Source organism: Plectropomus leopardus, chromosome 4, assembly GCF_026936395.1.
Source record: "Plectropomus leopardus strain MGB_pleo_1.0 chromosome 4, ASM2693639v1, whole genome shotgun sequence".
NCBI lineage: Eukaryota > Metazoa > Chordata > Actinopteri > Perciformes > Serranidae > Plectropomus > Plectropomus leopardus.
The window spans coordinates 35,691,191-35,715,098 of record NC_142179.1 but is presented as its reverse complement, the minus strand read 5'-3'; the positions used below and the strand labels follow the sequence as shown (position 1 = coordinate 35,715,098).

General features: G+C 37.8%; 2 protein-coding genes across 3 annotated transcripts in view; both read left to right on the top strand.

Moving 5' to 3' along the window:
• The first annotated feature begins 458 nt into the window (after positions 1 to 458).
• LOC121944543 (phosphatidylinositol 4-phosphate 5-kinase-like protein 1) lies at positions 459 to 11,118 on the top strand. Its single transcript, XM_042488367.2, has 12 exons — positions 459 to 481; positions 621 to 677; positions 2,886 to 3,103; positions 5,965 to 6,161; positions 6,257 to 6,307; positions 6,485 to 6,639; positions 7,725 to 7,849; positions 7,971 to 8,005; positions 8,093 to 8,148; positions 8,237 to 8,349; positions 8,439 to 8,601; positions 10,089 to 11,118. Exons 4-12 carry the CDS (start codon positions 5,973 to 5,975, stop codon positions 10,528 to 10,530), a joined length of 1,329 nt encoding a protein of 442 aa, XP_042344301.2. The 5' UTR covers positions 459 to 481; positions 621 to 677; positions 2,886 to 3,103; positions 5,965 to 5,972; the 3' UTR covers positions 10,531 to 11,118.
• A 2,317-nt stretch (positions 11,119 to 13,435) lies between these two features.
• The window catches only part of LOC148189821 (uncharacterized), a 56,821-nt gene continuing 46,348 nt past the window's right edge, over positions 13,436 to 23,908 (top strand). For both annotated transcript variants that reach the window (XM_088076053.1, XM_088076052.1), the window contains exon 1: positions 13,436 to 13,761. In XM_088076053.1, the coding sequence (XP_087932179.1) occupies positions 13,647 to 13,761 (115 nt within the window). In that variant the 5' untranslated portion in view covers positions 13,436 to 13,646. The remainder of the gene's footprint in view (positions 13,762 to 23,908) is intronic.

The window sequence follows — 23,908 nt, the reverse complement described above, 5'->3', positions numbered from 1 at the left end:
CAATTTGTGAAGATGGGAGAATACCAGTCAAGATGCTTGGACATTGTGTGTGGCGTACCACAAGGGTCAGTGTTGGGCCCTAAATGATTCATTATCTACATCAATAACATATGTAAAATATCACAAATACTCAAAAACTAACCACTTAATTCATCTTATTTGCTGATGACCTAAACATAGTTGGATCAGATGAGAATTTACAGTAACTTTTGGATATTTGTAACAGGGTCAGTTATACACTAGCAATGTGTGTATTTTAAATGTATTATTGTCATAATTACACAAAAACTGTGTATGTGTAAGTTTGTTTTATTTATGTTTGGTTTTAGTTAATACCTGACCGTTTAATCTTCCGGGTCGGTAAGTGGAACCTTTGTTCCAGGTTGTACCCCTACGGGCACATTATGGTGTAACGCCGCCTTTATAAGTAGCGTTTTCGCGCCAATTTGCTTTCCTTTTGTCACCGATCTCCGTGGGAGAGGTAAGCGAATCCGCAGTCCGAGGAAATGTCTTCCTTAACATGTGCTAATTACATTTTCAAGTTCACTGGCTAGCTTGAACACATTGCGAGACACTTACTTTGCACTGAAACATATGTTTGTGTTGTTTGATTCGTGTAGGGGCGTGTTTTGTGGTAATTGACCGGAGGATTTGTGTGTTTTACGCTGTTTCGTCAGGTATGTTATGTTCTTTTTTTTTAAATTATTTAATCTATAATTTGTGTTGTGCCTCAACACAACGCAGAGTCAGACACGCCGGTCACACTTGGTGCAGTAACCACCGGTTACATATTATCACTCCAGAATTCAACAAAATTAAATACTGGTTTGACAAAAAAAATCTATCACTAAACTTGAACAAGACAAAAATTCTGATATTTGGAAACAGTATAATAAATCATCAACTCGGGTACAAATAGACGGTGTTAATATAGAAAGAGTACACAAAACTAAATTCCTTGGGGTGATAATGGATGACAAAATTTGCTGAAGGTCTCACAATAAATACATCCGCATTAAATTATCTAGAAGCATTTATTTAATGGCCGAAGCAAGGCACTTTTTGGACAACAAATCACTCCACATTCTGTTCTGCTCACTGCTCTTACCTTACTTAAGTTACTGCACAGAGGTTTGTGGTAGAACATACAAAAGTTCACTAGAGCCATTATTCATGCTGCAAAAAGAGCCATCAGGATCATTAGATATATATATATATATATATATATATATATATATATATATATATATATATATATATATATTATATTATATAGAATAACATTGGTTATCTTGAACACACCAATCCATTATTTGTAAAGTCTAAAACAATACAATTTTATGACATAGTGGAATTCCAGACAGCACAATTTCTGTACAAAGTTTTGAGCAATTTATTACCAAGTCACTTACAGAACATATTTCATGAAAGAATTGGGGGTATAATTTAAGGGGAATGTTACATTTTAAGAGTCGCAGCTATCAAACAACAATGAAAAGATTCTGTATAACAATTAATGGGTAAAACTTTGGAATAGACTGAATGTGGATCTGAAACAATGTCCAAACATCAACCAGTTTAAAAACAAATATAAACAAATTATTTTACAAGGTACAGGGAGGAGGGGTGTAACAGTCACCTGGGGTGTGTAGGTAATGATATGTTATGTATTATTTACATGTATATTTATATGAATATATATGGATGTATCAATATTTATATCTGATATATCACTATGTAAATAGGTGTAGTTATAAGAATGTATATAGGTTATTGGTGTATGATTGTATTTATATTTATTGTCGTATAAGAATAGTTAATTGTATTTTGGTATTCAAATAGTTTTCTATGCATTATTTATTTATACATAATTGTATTATATACCTTGTATCTATTTTTTCAGTATGAATAGATACATTTGTTATAATATATGACAATATAAAATATGATATGTATTTATATTATATATGGATACATGAGTATATTTGTATTCATATCTGATATACTAATATATATTTTTAAGGATGTATCAAATTGTAAATATGTATATTTATATCAATATATATATAGGTTAAGAGGTGTGTAACTATATTGATATTCATATTAATTTTTGAATAGAAATTTATATTTTTACATTTACTTTTTGTGTAGAAAATACAAATGAATACATTAATTTTTTGCAAGAGAATCACACATAAATCAACATAAGTTAAAACAACAATTAAATTGGTAGTTTTTGTTTGATTTTGTATCTGCATATTTTGCTGACAGCAAGCATTTAACAAGAACACCTCAGTTTTTACAAAAGACAAAATGTGTCAAAATCTTGGACCACAACTGTTCACTAAAAGTCTCTTACTCTCCGCTGACCTGATGCTTTTCTGCCATGATTTGCCATTAGTGCTGACACTATATGCATGCCTAGAACATTGGAGAAAGGGAGAATGAACTTATTTAGCAATTATTTACCATTATAAGTGTGAAAAATACATCCACACAACACCACTTGATGTGCTAAAAACAAGGTGCACATTCTTAGTATTGATACAGTCGATATATGCCTTGTAAAATGATTTTAGAACAAAACAAGTCACATTAGAAAGACGACTCCCCATTTATCTATTAATGTAGTATGATCGAATATTAACTGATGCATCGATACAATGGCTGTACTGTTACACCCCTAACATACAGATACAGACAGCTATATGGCAAGAAGAAAAAGTGCTTTGTATGTGTACTGGGGTTAAAAGGCAGATGTGCAGGCAGGAGATAAGACAGTTTGGAAATGTTATTGAGTGCTGTCATATCTGGGGTTTTTTCCTGATGAGAATTTGTTATTGTTTTTCTTTAACGTTTGTAACTTTGCTGGTTTCTCTCCTCAGGCCTGCAGTAAAGGAACGCCTACGCCACCACACACCTTTTCTTCTGCATGTGGCACACCCTGCAGAAGTTGCCTAACCTGCCTGGAATGCGGCATCAGTTAGAATAGGAGGGGCGGTTGGACTCAAATACACGACTCATTTCAGACACACTGTAAGAGGAGACAAATTGTATGAACCATATGCTGAGTTTTAGGTTATAGGCCAAGCGCAATTCCCAGGTAAGTGCTGCCGGATGTGTTTGATTTGATTCTTTCATTTCCATGTACAAACAAGACTGATCTTATCTTTCGTCTCGTTAGCTTATGGGCCTGCTCTTTTGTGTATCTCTTGGGTGTAACAGCTGTTATCTGTGCTTTTTAATATGCCCTCAGTGAGTGGATAGTTATCTTTAGCAGCTTAAAGTCTGGCTTCTTAAAAAATCAAATATATCTAATTTGGTCCATGTTGTTTGTTTGTACTTAAATGCATGGAATTCTAACATGTACACATTTGTGAATTGGTGTGTGTGTTGTGGGTGGGTGGGTGGGGGGTCAAACTGGTTTTAGGATTGATAGACAGGTTTTCTATGGCAATTCTGCATTAAGCACTGAGACACTGGTTGATGCTTCAATCGGGACACAGTAAGAGTACAAGGATACAAAATGAATGCAATTACAAGTACAGCGACAATGAGTACAAGCAAAGACAAGTACAAACAAAGACGAGGATGAACAAAGACGAGCCCTCAGGTCAGCCCAGACAGAGACAAGGCAGAAAGCGGACTGACTGTCACAGAACATAGAAAGCTGGCTGACACAGAACAGATGGAAATGCAGTGGTATATATACTTCTCACTGTGACACAAACGGTTACTATCCATTATTAACACGTCAGCTGTTGGAGTCCTTCGAGAGTTGTCTCTAAACTTACTGCTCAGTCATCCAAGGTCAGGGGCCTAAGGTCACCACTATTGTCCAGTACTGTCCACTATTTGCGTTATCTAAGACTTTGCCATAGATAGGTATGAGTTTACTGTAGGTCAATACAACTCATTATGAGCTACTTATAAACTATGAATAATCAGAAAAAAGGTATATGAATAGTTATATAATGTCATGTAAAAACTCATACTAACAAGGATGTAAGAATGACTGTGCCCTGATAATTTTATGGCTAAAATTGTACACAAATTTGATATTTTTTTATGATAAGGTGGGGTGGGATATGGGGATAATAATGTTTGTAACATTTTGTAAACTGATGTTTTGTGCTTAATTTAGTCAAATTCTGTCATTAATTTATTTATTCCACCTACCTGCCTCAGGGACTATGGGCGGAAAATAGCAGCTTTGCTAAAAACCTGTTTTATGTAAGGTTAATGTTTTATTGTGTACTGCCCCTGTCTAAATAAAATTACTTACTGCATAGCTGCAGCATGCTACAGTGCTATACTAGATTCATCTTCGTTTGTTTGATGTGTAATTGAGTTCACTGTGCACGTTTTATTGGAGGCTCTCCTCCCCCCGAAATTATTCCACCAATTGTTTGTATGAAAGACTATATAAAATAATGGACATAGCAACGTTGGTTTGTGGACTTCTGTTTGAAGCCTTGAGTTTGGCATTTTGGCTGTTGCCATTTGTTTTTTTGGAGCCAGAAGTGGACATATTTGGAGGAGAGGGTGGAGATAACCCTAATGCTATCTGCTAGCTTGGTTAGCATAGTGAAATACAGCTATGGTTGAATATGATAATATTAATGCTTTCACTGCCAAAAAACAGGCTTATAACCATGAAAACCAAATACACTTAACAGAAAAAACAAATATCTGAGTTGTTAGAACAGGGATAGTTAACTTGCCTTGCCTGGAGGCAAAATGACAGGAGACCAGGGGCCAGTAAATAAGCTTATCAGTATATGTAACAAATTAATTAATTCATTTAATGAGTTTTTTTTCTTTGCTGTCCTCACTAATTTCTGCCAAGGGATCCAGGCACAGCAACCCACACAGGTCAGGTGTACCAGGGACGTTTCTAGGATTTAAGAGCACTCTGGGCCTAGTCCAGACCTTCAGTGGAGTGTTCAGGGGATCATTCAAACTCTATTTTGATGCTTTTTTGTGCACTCTCTAATTTACATTAAAAGTACAAAAAAAAAAAAATCCTGAAGTGAATCAATTTATTTTCATTGTGATAAAGAATGTGGTTGCCAGGCCATCCAGCACCCTAAAACAGGGCAGATTTGACTCTTGGAACAGAAGCTGAGTATCACTGCCTTAGAAGGTCTTTCAGTACTACACCAATGTTGAACAAGACTTCTTTAGGCAATCAAAACAATTAATTAACTGAAAGTAAACTGAAATAGCTAAAGCTACACCTATACTCTGTGAATTTGGTGTTAGGCCATGGTTACGTTAACCAACAAAATTATCAGATGACAACCAACTGTCACTTAAAACAACCATGCATTTCATTAAATTAGCTACAGCGACCAAAACTGGCTCTTGTGCCAGGCTGTAAACATTTTTATTTCTGCTGTAAAGTTGGGCATTTTAACACAGAGGTCTATAGGAATTAACTCACATTTAGAGCCAGCCTCCAGTGGCCATTAGAGGAACTGCAGTTTTTGCTACCTCCGCATTCGCTTCAGTTTTCAGCCCCTGAGATTTCTACTTGGTTTATACAGGCAGTTTATCATGACCCATATTTATGTTTGGTGTTGGTGGCAACTTCTGCTGTATGATGGGAGCAAAGAAGGAAGTGAGGTGGTGTGGTGTAAGGCGCAACAAAGTACTTGTAGGGAGGTTGTGCGTGGATGGGTTAAACAGACACAGGTCTTTCATCCAGGAGGCCGCTGTTCTTGTCCCATAATAAACAGACACCTCCTCTCATTTTTCAGTCTTTTTTGTCTGTCATTTTTTCAGACATCTTTGATTCTTTTCATCCCCTCCTCCCCTTGTATCCCCCACTAAGATATGAGCAAAAGAAGCAAGAAACAGACACGAGGAGAGAGGATTTAAGACATATTAAGAAAGGACTATATATCTATTATACTATAGCTGAATGTCATTGTTTAACTTGTTAAACTGATGTCTGTCCAGTGTCACAGATGGAACCCAGAAAATCTGCTGGCACCTCAAGAACTGCCAGGCAAAGACGCTGGTGGCATCTGAGACAGAGATGGAGGATGATTGGGTTGTTTGAGATCAACCAGGAGCACGAGTTCTACTATCTGACATCCATGATAAAAGAAGGAATTCATGCTGCCATCCAGACCAATATGGACACAACAGGCCTGGTGAGGAATCCTTTAATTATGGCCCACTGGTTGGATTATAAAAATGAAATGCTTAAGACATAAATTGACTCATTAACACTTCACCTTTTGCACAGGACACGTTTTCAACTGATGATTTCAAGGCAGTGGAAACTCAAACCCACGAGGCAAGTGCTCATCTCCAAGTGAAAACATACTCGTTTATAACACAACTTTTTTAAAATTTAAATCTTGGTGTCAGATCTGGATAATTTGTCAGTTATTATCATAATCTATTTTGTTCTAAGAGTTTCTGTCAAGCAGCTTATAGTAAAACAAATAGTATCCCAATTCTTGCTTTCCAGGGGTTTGAGATGCAGACATTTGCAGCATCTGTGTTTGCAAAACTGAGGCGTGAACTGGACATCACAGAGGAGGAATATAAGGACTCCCTCTGCTCAGCCGGCTGCTACCTCCAGTTTGTCAGCAACTCCAAGAGCAAGGCAGATTTCTTTGTCACGTGAGTATGATGCTCTGTTCTAACACACACCCAAATATACTCACATAAATGTTTTGTAGCCCAGTATGGCGAGGAAGCTGGAAAGTAAAGACAAAAGCACTAAGAACACATTTTTTTCCATTTAATAAATAAGGACTGATATTTTGCATATGGACTCATTAACATGTGACAGCGCTTTGAAGTTTAGATGTATTATCTAGCCATTATCCAGGCCAGCAGCTGTAGCATCTCTGACTTTCATGTACGAGACCAGAGGTTGAATCTCGCGTTTTTTTACTGAATGTAACCATGTTGTTTTTACTATACAGGTGTATTAAAGAATTCTTAAAATGTTGGCATTAGGCTTGGGTGATATTGTAATTGTATGGTACACCAGGATATTTAGAAATCCCAAAAGTATATTTTTTTAATACTGTGATGTAATGCAGTGCACAGCATGCACCAGAGGTCAGTCTCATCTGTTGGAACAGGCAGTTAAGCTGAGAAACATGGCAACTGTGAGTGGTGGGGACTTGTAAGTATGTTACAGTACTAGTAAAAAAATAAAAATGTCTCCTTCCATGTTTTGGAGTATTGTCACATAGCCTATGGCTTTATCTTGAGATGACTTCTACCAACTACAAAACCACTTTATTAGTTACATGATTTTATTTAGCACATCATCTTTGTTCAGCCTGTAGCAACAAGAGTCACTGGGTTCTCTAGCAAGAAGGGTGCTTAGTTCCCATCTATTCATTATTCTATGGGCCATAACTATTGAAACTCAGCAATACTTGTCTAAGTAGGCAGTCTAAGTGCATATTGAACATAACACCGCATTGCAGGAATGACAATGCTGTATATGTTACAATGACCTATTAGCACTAGCTCAGTTTTTACATGTTTTAGTTTTTTAAAACTCAAATATCGTCATATACTGTACGATGTACTTCAGTCAAATGTCAGGATGGCATGGATGTTATTAAGTTATTTTACCTACTTGGACTTGAAAAGAAAAGCAAAAATAATCTGGGGTTTTGCAGAATTGTCCTGTTATTTGCGTCTGGTTCTTGTTCTTCTAATGACATGGTTGTTCTTGGTTTTAGGAATGACAAGAGATTCTTCCTAAAGACCCAGAGCAGGCATGAGATCCAGTTTCTCCTGTCCAATCTGCCGACATATGTGGACCACTTGGAGAAATTCCCTCATTCACTGATGGTGAGGTTTTTAGGTAAGGTTTCTAGGTACTGGCTTCAGTACCTTGTTGATCATAAATGAAAGAAAGAAACCTAGCAGCAGACAAAGAAATATCCCATGATTTAACAATATGCATCATTCTATTCACTTTCCAGGTGTCCACAGGATTGTTATTCCAAATGAAATAAAGGTATTTTATATGTATATAATAACCAGTTAGGCATTATTTCTTATCATACCAGTACTTACAATGTAGTGTTGTCTGTCTGCTTTCCAGAAGTACTTCATTGTGATGCAGAGTGTGTTTTACCCCGATGAGAGGATCAATATTAGGTACGGTATGTTTTCCTCATGATTTGTTGTATGGATTTCTGATATATGTTATGGGTGTATGAAAGCTGTGACTGCTTTGGTTGCATAGATATGACATTAAGGGCTGTGAAGTGGGAAGATGGACCAACCCTGATACAGGGGGCAAACGAATAATCAAAGTGCTGAAGGACAATAACTTCGAAGGGCAGCACATTGAATTAGGTAAGTGTCTGCTCCCCATACTTACTCACGCACATGCAGCAGGTGAGTTAAGAGCACATTAAATGGAAATGACTGTGTGGTTGCTGTAGGTCAAGAAAAAACGTGGTTTCTCCAACAAGTGCAAGCAGATGCTGAATACCTTCAAGGACTCAACGTGCTGGACTATAGTCTCCTGCTGGCCCATCAACCTCTGCACCGCGATGAGCAGGAAGGGAAACACTCTTTGGCAAACCTTGTTATTCGTACCACAAAGTAGGTTTTATGTGTCCTTTGGTCAAGTGCAAAACCAATTGCTGTGCAGTACAATGGGCCTCATGTAAGGAACGATGTACGTTGTCTAGTGCAATGAAAAAAGTTATTTATTTTTATATTTAGTTTATTTTTTTATTTTAGGAACATTTGAAAAATATATCAAGATTGTTTCGTCACATTTAAATAATATTTTAGAGTAATTATAATGACTGGATTATAACGTTTCAGGGCTAAAGAAATACCTGATGCATTGATCCCAGTTACTGTAATTTCAGTTACTGTGCGTCTCTCTGCTGACCAGTGCTGAAATATGACCAAGTACATTTACTCTAGTATTGTACTATGTTCAAATCTAAGAGTATTTTAATCGCAATCCACTTTTTTATTCCTACTCTTCTGCACTTCAGAGGGAAATATTACACTTTAGACAACTACTTAACAAATTAAGATTTTTGTGCACAAACCATATGAAAATATACAAAAGCATTTTTATACCTTTTATAATTGTGTAAGTAATTTTTTCTGCAATAAATATGTCATGGTTCCAGTTTCTCAAATGTACTATGATATAGTATATATAGAAAAATATATATGTACATGCTGCCTTTCCTTTAATTGTTTTTGATTTCTTAAATTTAAATCTTTTTGCATGCATACTAATAGAATGATTTACTGAGATGTCTTTCTTCAAGGATGGAGACACCGGTTGATGCTTCAAACAGGAAGCGTTTAATATGAGTGCTTGGGTTGATACAGAAACGAAAGAAACATGCAAATTGCTGTTCGACACAGAACAGGGAAAAGACAGTGTTATTTATACAATACCATGTCGCAGGTGGTTGGTATCATTTACTAACACGTCAGTCAATAGAGTCCTTTGAGAAATGAGGCATGTGTTTTTGTTCCTAAATTTACTGGCACTGTTCCATCTCAGGTATCCATGGTTCAACACAACTTGCAGGCCATATATAGATATGTGCTTACTCGAGGTAGATGCAGAGTTCTGAAATAGTTATGAAGGACGCATAATCATAAAAAACACATACGAACACATACTTTTACCTTTAATACTTCAATATGCTTCCCTGAAATCACGTTTACTTTAAGTTTTTTGAACAGTGGGCCTACATGAATTCTTACAGCCTTTTTTTCCCTTCATCATCCGTCTAGTCTTGGGCATGTGCCAGAGTCTTTGCACACAGCACAAAACCTGCACTTATATAGTGTTTAGGTGGCATTACCTGTGCTGATAAATGACTTATGGTCAGGTGGATTCAGCATTGAGCACACCTGGTCAGAGCAGATTTGGATGGTTAAGAACATTTGGTGCATCTGGAGAGGACTTCTCTTATTTTTTAAATTAAGAGAAAATATCAGAGAAGTTTTAAGGAATGTTAATGCATGAGGCCCAATTTGTCATGTTTTCTGTACAAGTTTGAACACCCGTCTAATTGTGTTTTGTGGATTCTTTTCTGTCTTCCCCATAGGTCTCTGGACTTCGATGACAGTCCCACAATGCCAGACCCCCCCTCTGTTCCATTACTGAAAGAGACCATGGACGAGGAAGCACCAACTACTTCAGGCCATGGGTTAGGCCAGCCGCAGGCAGAGGCCGAGGGCACTAGTGAAGGAATCCCCCTCCAGGAGATAAAGTCCCCTAAAATAACCAGGACTGACTCAGAACTGCAGGAATTCCATGAGCATCATCGTAGGCTTCTGCCCAACTGCAAAAATGCCATTCATGTTGTAGACGGGCCAGAACGTCGCTACTTTGTCGGCATTATAGACATATTCACCGTCTACGGCTGGAAAAAGAAACTGGAGAACCTGTGGAAAAACCTCCGCTACCCAGGCAGGGCCTTTTCCACAGTCACCCCCTCCAAATATTCACGCAGATTCTGCAAGTGGATACAGGAGCACTCTCAGTAAGAAAATGCAGAACACATTCAACACTTATTTACAGTGCATCAATGTATAACCCCCAGTGTCCACAAGATGGGGCTGTGTTTTATTCTGGCTCTGGTGATTATGCATCTCGTGGACATCTGTGGTATAACTGTAACTGGTCAATGTGTGTCAAGTGTTAATGCTGATAATGACTGCCCTCATGTTTGTATAGATGCCTTCTGTACAATGTCAGAGTCAGCTTGTGGCATATCAATCATCAATCAATCAAATCTTTATTTGTATGGCACTTTTCATACAAAGAGTAACACAAAGTGCCTCACAGAGATTAAAAACAATAACAGAAATGAAAAACATCAATGAAAATCAAGAAAAATACAGACAGCCTGACCCTACCACCCCCACCTAGACGTACGCAACAACACACACACAATCATGTAGATATTCCCACACATATTCGCAAAGGCACCCGAACATCCACCCTTACCACCCACACACGCACACATACACCAACACACACCAATTGTTACTAAAGAGACATGGCTAGGCACTGAGACCTGAGGCGAGGGAGAAGCTACCTTTGGGGGCCAACCTCACTGAGAGAGGTCACGGTCCAGCTGGGCGCCGCCACGGAGACCATCCCAGCCCGGGCGGACAGGAGTGCCCGCACCAAGATGCCGAGCCCTCTAGCCACCCGGGCCGAAACAGTCCACGGTACAGCACCCCCAATGGTGGACCAGAGACCACTCCCAGTCCGGTAGGCCCCGATGAGGAAACACTGGAGCTAAAAACTAACACAATAAAATAAGGTAAAGAACATAAAACCTAAGAACGTAAGGGACTGAAACAGTAAAATAAGACAAAGAATACAAGTGCACAGTAAAATAGATTAAAGGTTATAACCGCTAATAATTAGATAGATAAATAAATGGGAGACTAAAACAGTGGGATAAGATAAAATAAAAAAGTAGAATAAATAAATAAATAGTTAGTTAGTTAGTTAAAAGCCTGATTGAAAAGATGGGTCTTGAGCCTCTTTTTAAAAACCTCAACACTGTCTGTGATCCTATAGTGTATATAGTGTATATATATATATATATACACATATATATAACTATATATATATATATATATAAATAAATAAATGCTAGGGGTAATAGGTTTTTATGTGGGCTGGACTGAATTAATAAATAGGCAAATCACTAAAACAAATACACAAAAACACTGATATGTGCAGGTTGTGAAGAAGCACTGCCCATATCATCACTCAACTATGTCTTTCCCGTTGATATACAATTGTATGTTGTACAATGTGAAATGCACATAAAAATAAAACTTTAATAACCTTTAAGCTTTCATGGATTTTTCTTGCTTGATTGCATTCTTTACAGTTTTATGTGACAGATTATAGCTCAGCAAGTCGATGAAATACCTTTAAAAGGACAATTCAACCCATGAAATGCAGTTTTACACCTGCCAAAAAAGTGATTTCAGCTCCTCTCTTGTGACTGAAAAATTATACATGCCTCAAAATGAAATGATTTCAGTAATGACAGGTTTATGGGACAGAGTATAGCTCACCCAGTCCTTTTACTGCCTGAAACACCTTTCAAGATACTACACAACCAGTATCCACTTGCCTAAAAAAACCCAAAACATTTCGGCTCGTTTGTTGTGACTTAAAGGTTGTATTTGCCCTAAAGTTACTTGATTTCATTTCATAGGGTTGTGTTTGACAGATTATAATTTGCCTAGTCCTTTAACTAGTTGAAATACCTTTAAAGCAACAATACAAACCATAAAATGCAGTTTTAAACCTGTCAAAATTTGATTTCAGCTTCTATCTTGTGACAGAACAATATACAAATTGATTTGATTTTATTCATTAGGATTAGGCCTATTTGTTACAGATAATAGCTTACCCAGTCCTGTTGACTAGTTGAATTACCTTTAAAATGACAATACAACCCCTAAAATTCATTTTTACACCCGCCAAAAAGTGATTTTAGCTGATTTTAGTCTTGTGACTGAAAGGTTTTCTATGCCCAAAAATGACTTGATTTAATACATGGTTTTATCTGCTAGATTATAGCTTGCCAAGTGAAAATGACAGATTGAACAGAAATAAATGTTTTAGCATTTCAGTGTTGAAAAAAAATATTATTGCATCAAAAGAAGCTTTTTGGATTCATTATAAGGGGAAAAAAATCATAAAGAAAATCCAAATGAACTATGTTTTTTGGAACTATTTTCAAGTTTCGATTTTTTTTCCCTGTAACATAATCTTAAACATATATAATCAAGAGAATTAAATATAGTCCCCTCATTCCCTTTTCACCTTTTACTGGCCATTTACTCTTTTTTTTTAAAAAACAATTTCTTGCCAAGTTGCTTATTTTGATTTTTGGCTGTTTTTGAAAGAAATCAAATCAGTTTTCACAGGTTTTTTGACACAGCTCAAGGAATTTGATGTCGATCCGCGATTTAAGGGGTTAATGATGAGGCTGCTTCTAATTGTTGTTTAATTAGCATAAATTAAAATAGCACCTAATGGAAAAGAAGTTGAATGAGCTAGGCCAGATCCAATTCTTTTTTCTTATTCTTTTTTTTTTTTTTTCTTCAATTTTCCCTTTTCACATATTTGTGTGACTTTGGGAAAAAATGCATTTGTTCAAAACTAATCAAGCGGGTCAAAAAACTGCACCAGGTGAGACTAATTTAAACAATAAGGTCAAGTGAGAGAGGAAGGATAAAACAGAAGTTATCTACACAAAATAAAAGCATTAACATCATGCTGGTAACGCCTTAATTTGTCTTTTTATGTTTAAATGTCAGCGTGTACGTATACGTTTTTCAGTAGTTGACATATTTGGCTCCTTCGCACTTATCCAAAGTCTTACACTAAATATCGGCTTTATAGCACGGCTTTTGATACGAAAGTCTTGACCGGAAGTTCCTGTTTGAAGTCTTGCTAGCTTGACTCGCGACCGCAAGAGAGGTGGTCAGTTAATTATCTGATGACGGAGAAGTGAGAGTGAAATTGTCCACGAACAGTAATGAAATATTTACTAGAAAAAATATTTTGACGAGGTAATTTTAATGTTTGTCGGACGGTTTCGAGACAGAGCAATAACGAGACCATGTTTTCACTCGGTAAAGTGCAGTTTTTGTTAGTGTATTTTGACATGACATTACTCGGATTTGCTGTGGACCTGATGCATTTACACGGAGACACATGGAGTTTTCAGCTAACGGGTAAGATACACCCTCACTGAATAATTATAGAACACAATAGCTTATGTAAATTCAAATTTTACAGAAATAAAGTTCGTGATAGCCACTGAAACGCTATAATTAAACAATAGGCCTATTTATAACATAATACTTAATTTCCGCCATATTTAACTTATAACAGTAGTAGCATTTGGAAAAGGGAGTGTCATGTTGGCAAAATGAGCCAACAGGTCACATTATAAATTGATTTCTTTTTTGTCTTTATTTGTTTTATTTCCCTTTTTTCTTTTCTTTTTTTTCCCCAATTTTTCTTTATTTTTCATTTGAGCTTTTTTAATATACTGATCCTTGCGAATCCGCTGAAACTTTTATCACGAAGGTGCATAATTGCACATGCATCCCTTAATTGTCAGAGTGGTAGTACCAGGTTTTTCCACTGAGAGTAGCTGTTGCAGCGCTATACACAATCTGCAACTGTTGCAACCTGCCATGAAAGTTAATTTAATGTGTTTGAGACTAGTGGTCATATTGCTGCAGCTCTATGAACAGTCAGTGAACCAGTTTTCTCCCTGCCACCCCCCGATGCTGAAATCACACCCACAGCACACATTTGTGTATATATGTTGAGAATAAGTATTCCCTTAACCCTTTGAAACCTGACTGACAACTCCTCTTGTGCAGCATTCAGGCGCCCTTCACGTACATAAACCTGAGCAAACTGGGTTGATTTTTTTAAAAAAAAAAATGGCAATGAGCATGTTGACAAGAAATGACCCCCCAAAATAAGAAATAACTTGGTAAAAAGTTGAATGACCTGGAAAAGAGAGAGAAAATTGTAAAAAAAAAAAAAAAAGGAAAACCTAAAGAGAACATATATATTTATTATAATTTATATATTTAACATGTTACAGAAAAAAACATTTAGATATTATTTAGCACTTTATAGGTCATTTTCTGTTTTGTTTTTATTTTTTACCTGTTCTTTTTTTTTCTTACCTTTTTCTGTGCTAATTTTCAGGAAATTTTCTTGTAAATTTTACAGATTTCTTGCTAATTTTGGGTCTTTTTTCACAATGTTGCTGATTGCCATCTTCTTATGTTCTTAAAAGAAATCAGGTCAATTTGCTTAGGTTTCAAATGGTTAATGCTTAACAACACTGGTGTTCTGAGCTCTGAGCTGTCCTCGAAATCGAGCTCAGTCTGAACCTTCAACCAGCACAAATTCTGAAAGCTGCAGCTATCTTTCATCTGTCATCTATCTTTCTTTCCTGTCATAATCACAGGACCATGTCTCAATTCAGATGGCTTAAAAAAATCAATTTGGCTGCCATGGCATTTTGAGAAATTCAATTTAGTCTGATTTGAGTTAAACATGTTAACATGTATTTCAAAAATTCAGTTTTAGTCGCCCCAACACAATAATTTGACTTTTTCTAACGTCATGTTAACATATTGAGTTTCTGTGATAATGAAATCATATTATAAGCCTTATTAAGCAGCCAAAGGTCCTAAACTCTAGCCAAAAACATATAGTAACAATAATGAATATTATTTTTCTGATGCTACATGCACTTTTGTTCCTGGTAATGTTGGTTATTGTACTGTTGTGTAGTACTTTTGGCACTACGGCCCAGCTGTATACAGTTGGATATGAGTACAGTATTCCTCTGAAGGTTATTAAAGATTGAACAGTGGTATCTCTCTGGAGGGAATTCCTTCCTTGGAAGTGTGACAGTCAGTCTGGTGTTAGCAGCTCTGTTGTATCTGATGTAATGTTTGAACAGCACAGTGGGTAGAAAGTTGATCTGTGAGCTCTGTGTTCTCTCATGTCACATCAAAGTGCCTGCTGTCCAGCTCACTGACAGCCAGTGCAGGGCACCCATCCAAGTCTGCACTGAGTGTTGACGAGTAGACGACCAGTAATTAATGTCACTCACCTTTCATAGTTGAGCCAGTAATGGAGGGAGCAGCTCTGTATATGTCTGCCAGCTGGTTGTGTGTTCGGACAAATCAGTCACTAGTAAAAAGTGCTAAAAAAAGCTAAGATGAGACGGATTGAAGGGAAACTACACTGCATTTATTCTCAGTTAGACAGAATTTATTGCTTGAAGTACTGCTTATACATTTTGTGTAAGGATTCAAATGTTGCAGTGTATTACAAGTTGCAAGATGTGGGGAACTTGAGCAATGTGACGAATGTTCTCTGGTACAGTGGTTTGGCAGTCTGGAGACAACTGATTGTCCTGGTATTGATTCCCTTGGAAAACAGACTTGTTATCTTCTTCAGCTTGATTATGTTACAGCGCTTCCAACAAAGCAGATGAAAAGCTGATCATCACTGTCCAACTGCTTTCCAATCTTGGAAATTATCTTGGAAACTAATTTTTATTTTAGCTGTGGGTTCGAGTCCAGCCCTTTGCTGCATGTCGACCCCTATCTCTCTAGCCCTCTCACACTCAAACTGTTCTGTCCATTAAAGGCGATAAAAGCCCCCCAAAATAATTTTTTTTAAAAAGATGGCTTGGTGTCGAGTGTTAGCCCTTGCTGCTTTGTTAGCTTGTGCTAACCGGGCAGCAATTGAACTGACCTTAAGGAGTGCTGCGTCAACCTGTGAAATGTAAATGACAGCATCAAAAAGATGTCTGATTTTTCTCATGCTCACTTTCAGTTTATTGTTTAATAGCCTAGTTGAGGTGTGGTTGTTCAGTAGATGAATTTCAGGTTTTCCTTGTTTTCTGTTGTTGGGTAATGTACATTCCTATTCTAATGTTCTGTTTAATTGCGCATACTTGAGTACTCAGTAATGATTTATTACCAGTACTCAGATATGTAAGTGACTTGTATACCCATCTCTAGCACCAGTATAATGGCAATGGAAAAGGATAACTTCCCATCTCAACTGAATATGAATATGATTAGGGATCCAGTGAAATGAGCACTAAGATAGTAAACTAAACCCATTCAGTGCATTTAATGTCTACCATATTATTTTGGGTTTTAATGAGACAAACATTTTTGAAATGCAAAAGGCATTATATCCATCAGCACAAATTTAGCGTGTTTAAAAGCTATATTACCTTCTTCTGGGTTTTAAAATGCATAAGACAAGCAAAACAAAAGAAAAAACAAATTGCCTTTTAAAAAAGAAGGTGTATACAACCAAAAACTAAGGCATAAACATTGTCTTTAAGTTGTGCAATATAACTTTCAGAACCACAATTTTCGGGCCTATATTAGTTACGCTGATGGGGTAGAGAACAGCATAACTTCTACAGCTGCCAACAGCCCATCACCATTCCCAGTTAGAGAATGGAAAGCAAAGCAAGGCAGTTGAGCTGGGGCACCAGGCTCTCAAATCACTAAATCCGCCCCTGATAGGTGGAAGAGAGGTCTATCACTGCGCTGTGCTGTCTGTCACATGGATGTATTATAGGAAAATCGGTTTGTCAGTCTGCTCTGATGGATCTGTTGATCAGCTGTGAGATCAGTCAGGTGTGTTATTTGTTTTTATTAGGCCTACTTTTTTTTTGAATGTGCGAGAATGTGTAGGCTATCCAGGCACATTTCATAAAAACAAAACAATAACATAACTATTTTTGTGCATTTTCAGTATTAACTCTCTAACCAGATGCTGTTGGATGTTCCGTCAGATTTCCCTCTTTCATATATATATTGGGGCAGACGTGACCCCTGGTCCCCCGAGGAGATTATGCGCCCAGTAAAGGGCTCTTAGTCAGGAGAAATGTGATGCCAAGAGGACATCGGGAGAGGGCAGGGAAAACAGGAGTCTCCTAAAGGGAAAACATACCGTGTATTTTTAAGGCCCGTTTCACACAGCGCGTGTCAGGAGCGCAAATGTCAGCCTTGCCGAGCAGCAGCGTGTTTCATGCTTGTGGTGTTCACACATGCAGCGTTGTTGCAACAAATGAACAAATGAATCCACCTAGACACTGTCAGAGGGCTTTTGTTTTGAAAGGGAATCAGGGAAGTTGGAGTAAAACAGCTGTCTTTGAATTTCCTCATCTCTGTGACAGAGAGGGACTGTCCCTGCTTTCCAAAACCCATACTACCATACTATTTAGGATGCCAGAAAAAGATTTAGTATGTCTCAGTATGAAGTATGTAAACTGCAGTATGCCAGAAATACCAGGATGTCCTACTACATCCGGCTGCATTTTGCAGTATGCAAGCCAGCATTCTTTTCTGACTAATCTTACCCACAATCCTGTGTGCAGCTGCAGATTCCTCACATCTTGACAGCTGGTTGACAACTGACAGAAGCCCAAGTGACTGATGACCAGTCACATAGTAACAATAGCAATATATATTTTTTAAATGAACAAAAAAAATCATGCAGATAACCACCAACAAAAATAAATCAAAGTAATAATGAAAGAGAAATGCATATGTAGTCTAAAGAAATGAATATATAATGTTAGAATCCACATTGTATGCAATTATAACAAACAAGTTAAACATTGTTAAGAAACAATAGCAGAGCTGTCCGGGTTAACCTTCGTCTCTGTTGAGTTTGGCGAATGCTGATTTGTTTTATCTCCATGGTAACAGAGAAAGAGGTTCAAAGTTCAGGGTGCAGTATTATCAGTGTTTCCTCTACACTCATTTAGGGGTGGCGGCCTGCCACTCCTAAATCCTACCCGCCGCTCCTTCAAATGTCGTTTTTTTTTTAAATTGCAAATACACCACTGCCGCATCACAGCACAGTCCTGCACTGCGTTGGGTGTCGCGAGTGCTGAGGCAGATAACTATCTTGCTCCGTATCTACTCTTTGGGGTAGATACCACCGCCCCCTCCCACCCCCCAACAGAACTAACTGGTGCCGACGTTAATTAGCTACTCGCATCCAGGCATCAGGTCGGAGAGTCAGAGGAGTGTCGGCTTGAAAATAGCGTGCAACTTACCGGAGAAAAGGTAGACTTATTAGCTTAAGAAAACATATAATAGATTTTATTAGTTAAATAAACATTCGCAAAATATTGATGGCCAGCTAAGGTTACGTAGCATAAGTTAATTGGGCCCGGTGCCAACCCAACTCAACGTGAGTAAACTAATTGATAGCATTAAGCGATATACACGCCATGATGTAACTGCTGACTGCATTTTCAGATGAGCTTGTTCAAATATTTTTCAAAGAAGAGAAAGACACCTGATGAGGATGGCGCTAGTCAGGTATCATTAGCCTTTTTACTGACTCAAATTATGATGGTTAGGTAAAAAATTATGTTCACACTTGTAATCAAATGTGACGTGAGTGTAAATTATCTAACGTTAATGTTTTATGTAATCGTATAAGACAAGTAACAGACAGGGAGGAGCAGTGGAACAAAGTGAAGGAGAGCAGAGTACAGGAGGGGGAGTGCCGAGTGAAGGAGCAGGAGAGCAAAGTGATGGTGCAGGAGAGAGAGATGAGAGGAGAGGAGAAAAACATAAAGGGAAACACAGGCTATCAGGCTGGGACCCTAAATGGGTTGAAAAAAATAAATAAAAATTATTGTTTCTATTTGTAGGTGAAGACTGACTTGAGAAACAGGCTGCAGGGGGATCACCTTGCAGCATGTATGCTGCTGAGCATCAACGGGCCACCTCTTGGGGAATTTCCGTACAACAGAGCCTTAGAGCTGTTCTACAAAAAACCAAGAAAAGTCCATTGTTCTGAGCCTGGGTGCAAACTTTGCCACTGATTACAGCCCCATCAAGAAATTATTATTTATTGTTTTTATTATTTTATTGTTGAATTTTTGTTATTATTTTTTATTTTTACATTCAGCCTTTAAAAAGCGTCATTTGTTTACGCCGCCACGGCTCCCCAGAGAGCCTGCCCCCGCTGCTGAAAAAAATCCTAGAGGAAACACTGATTATGAATAAGTAGTATGTCCTGATTGTATGCATACTGCATGCAACAGTGCATACTTTCCAAGGGCAGCCATAGTACCTACTAAAAGTAAAAAGAAAAAGTATGCAATTTGGAATGCACCCTCTTAAACTGCAGTAAAAAGTGGCATAGAGTCAATATGTTGATCAAAACACCATATTCACTGTCTATTTCTGCTGCCAAATGTGCGTGACACACATAAAAAATCGGCGAGCCACCGTTTCTCTAGATGCGCTGCAGCCGACAAGCAGCTGAGATGCTCCTGACAAGCGCTGCTCAGGCACGCAGTGTGCATGCTCCAATTTGATAACATGGGCCCGAAACTAAAAAAAACAACACCCTTGCCGCTGCTCTGCTCTCCTGGCGCGCGCTGTGTGAAACAGGCCTGACATTGTAGGAGAAACACTGTGGCACTCATTTTGATTTATGCTAAATGCTATTGTTGACGTTAACTTACCTTATGTTGGATTTTTTCTGCTCTCAGTTAAGATGCTGGAGCAGGAATAGAACAGAAATAACCATCCGTGTTAAAACACAGCGCACTGTGTGGTCCCCTGGATTAAACGAAGCCTCGAGGCAAATAATTTTGCCTTGATGATTTTTATTAATGGAATTATTCAATTTACTCAAGTAATCGTTTTAGCCCGAGTATGGATAAACCATACACGAGTACGGATGAGGACAGCAGGAATCGTATCTTATCATTTGTTCCTCATGAGACTTTGAGAGGGGGTGTATGATGAATGTCTACAGTGATTCTCGTGGAATTCAACTAGTTTTTAGTGACAAAACAACTAACCCACATCACAATGCTTCGGCGCTGCAACTACTCTTGCTCACACGCAGACCAAACTGAGATCAAATGGAAAAATTAAGCAGCGCTGATCAATTAAATACCAATTTCTTTGTAACCACGTGTCCTATTTTTCACCTCAAATGTTTTTATAAACATGTTTTAGCTACTGTTTAACTGTGATTCTAGACTGATTGTTGCCAGTCAGCTGGCGCATTGTTTCCTGTGGAAAAAACAGCCAAGGTTGCATTACGTCAGAAATGGGAGTGTTTATTGGTCTGGTGCAGCACAGTGCATTGTGGTCATTGTAGATATTCTGCCTCTTCAACAAGCAAATGCCACAGCCCTTTTCTGTTGTAAATGGTCTCTGGTAGCACCAATTTAAAAAACATTTGTGTCTTCCTAGTGCATAGACAGCCTTAATTTGTAAAAAGACAGAAATATTTCTTGATCTGATAAAAGTAGGTTTTAACTGTACTTTGAAGGTACTTGATCACAGAGCTTTACTTGAAGCTTACTCTGACAGCCAGCCTTGTGTGAGAAGTTCTTTGTTTTGTGCAGTCTTAATATAAACCGCCCTGACTTGAATTCTATCACTGTGACTTTGTTTTCGGTCTCCACCCTGACGTCAGTAAATCGGCTTTCTAAATATGGGATGGGAACTGCTTGACTTAAAGCTGTTGTGTCTTTTCAGTGAAGGCCCACAGGCCAAGGTTTGGAGACATCCAACAACAACAGAGGGCTAAACCGAGGTGCTGAATGGGGCTTTAAGTTGACAGAGATCTCTTGTGTTTAATAATACCAGATGACTGAGGCTTGGCACTAACTGCTCCTCAGAAAACATTAACATCCTAATAAGGCTACCTCCGATGGAGAAGTTTATACAGCGCACTTGATGAGGACAGAAATGATAACTAACTTGTCACCAACTTCTTGCTGTTTTATTATAAAAACAAAATGTCACTTATTGCAGGTGAACCTGATTCACCTATGACCTCTGATATATTAACCTACATTGCCAGGTAAAAAGAAAATGTCCTCATATTTGGATGGTTAATGGGGTTGATTGTATTTGGGTGGATAGCTTTAATGACAGTGACTTTAAAGGACTGTGGTACATAGCCTGTTAATAGAGGCACATTGATTATATCTAGTTGTCAATTAAAATAAAACTTCCTAAGTAGCCTAGCCTAGTGTGCACATTTGGACATGCGGGTAGGACAACACATTAAAAAAAAAAAGTAGGCCTAATGAAAACAAATAACACACCTGACAGATCACACAGCTGATTGATAGATCCATCGGAGCAGACTGACAGACCTCTCATCCTGCTGCTTTTGTTTTTATCAGGGGCGGATTTAGTGATTTGAGGGCCTGGTGCCCCAGCCTAACTGCCTTGCTTTGATTTCACCCATTCTCTAACTGGGAATGGTGATGGGCTGTTGGCAGCTGTAGAAGAAGTTATGCTGTTCTCTACCCCATCAGTGTAACTAATATAGACTAGTGCAGGTGATGTAGAATTGGAGGAAATTTGTTTTCAAGTTCTTTTTTTCTGGGGAAATATATATATATATACACACACACACACACACACACACACACACACACACACACACACACAAACATATATATATATATATATATATATATATATATATATAACATTTAAAAAATAAAATAAAAGTTAAAGAAGAAGTGGAAGAAGACTGTAAAGGCTTAGATTATGCCTGAAACTTGAAAACTTCTTTTTTTTAAAGGCTTTTTTAGTGGTTTCCTGGGTTTAGTTTTAAGGTCTTTTGAGATCTTACTCACTTCACAGAGACTTTTGCAATGTTACCAATATAAATATAGATTTCTCTAAAGGAAAGGTCAATTATAGTTGCTCATTCATTATAAGGGATATTAGTATGTTTTATTTTCGCCTCTGTATATTACAATTACCATTTAATGAAGCAAACGTAATTAAATAAAAACATTTCAGCATGCATATCCGATTACTTGATTAATCGAAAGAATAACTTGTAGATTACTCAATTACTAAAATAATTGATAGCTGCAGCCCTACAGCCACAGTTAGGAAGCTTTCAGTGGCCCTGGGGGTCACTCCGTCAGTAACAAAGGATGAAGTCCAGGAATTACTATGTTGCTGAAGTGTTAGCGGAAATCCCACATCCTCCATACAAATTACAGTGCTGAGGGAAGCATGCATCTGCCGCTAGCTCCACCACCTAGCATCACTGAGTTAGCTAATATTACAGCTTTGTTGAGGAGGATGAATTTATTAATTTGTCTGGTAAAACATATGCTAGGCTGGTGGATTTTTTAATCTACCGGCCATCTTGGCATGCATAGAGTTATTTTGGATCCTGGTCAGAGGTATGTGTGGGGTGCAACTGGTGTAGTCATTATTTTTGTGTGTATACACTGTTAGCCTACACTCTTCATTCAGGTAAATAATCTACATGTTAGCTCAGGAATGGAGCTGGATGCAGGGACTTAGGTCCCTTGGTCTTTATATACAGTCTATGGAAGTGATACACAAAGTTTCTCTTCCTTTCCTCTGGGTCAGACCCCTGTCCCATGTTAATCTCACTGACTTTGGAGAACTTGAGCAGAAACATGATTATGCAAAGCACTGAGTCTACAGTGTACTACATATATTAAAATATGTGCTAAAATGGGTAATTTAGAAGTTTAGCAGATTCTTGAAAGTATTCCTGTGTTACTGCAGTATGTAACAATGGTTGTTTGTCACTGCAGAGTTCTGTAGAGTCATATCGGATGTTTCAGGCTAGTGCTGTAGAAGTGTTGGGTTACTGTAACTTTGGGTCACCCCTTCATGTCTCAATATTATTCTTCTGGGAGAGGAAATGAGGAAATATTTTCGGGTCAATCTTAACCAGGCAGGGAATGTGGAGAATTTGGAAGTGAATGCTCTTGTACCTGATTGTGGGCCATTAGGTTAAAGGCCATTAACCTGAGTGAATGGTGGTGAGTGCTAAATCATCCATAGTATTATATCCAAGTGTTGCTAACATTTCAGGACTCTGTGTTTGGGCAGGAGCTCCCATTAATGCAGTATTTCAAAATCTTTGAATTATATGTAATCCATATTGCAGTACAACGGCCCTTTAAGACGTGACATCTATTTTGACAAAAAATGCATCAGGATGTTGATGTTCCTGTTCATACCACTGATACTTTGATGCTACATGTTCTTTGACTGTAAAGTGAAGTTACTAAACACAGCTCTGTAATTCACCCCCATCACAAATATCATTACTATTTACTATTTCCTTCAAAAAAGACATTCGTGTGTGTAATATGTGTTTTCCATGAGCACTGATGAGTCACAGCAGGTGGGTTTGCATTAAGGATTTGCACAAAACTTAAGTGATATTTTCGAAATGGTAATAAAACCCAATTGTGAGATGACTGTGATTTTCTTGGACTTCTCCTGAGGTGACGTAGGCGTGTTATGT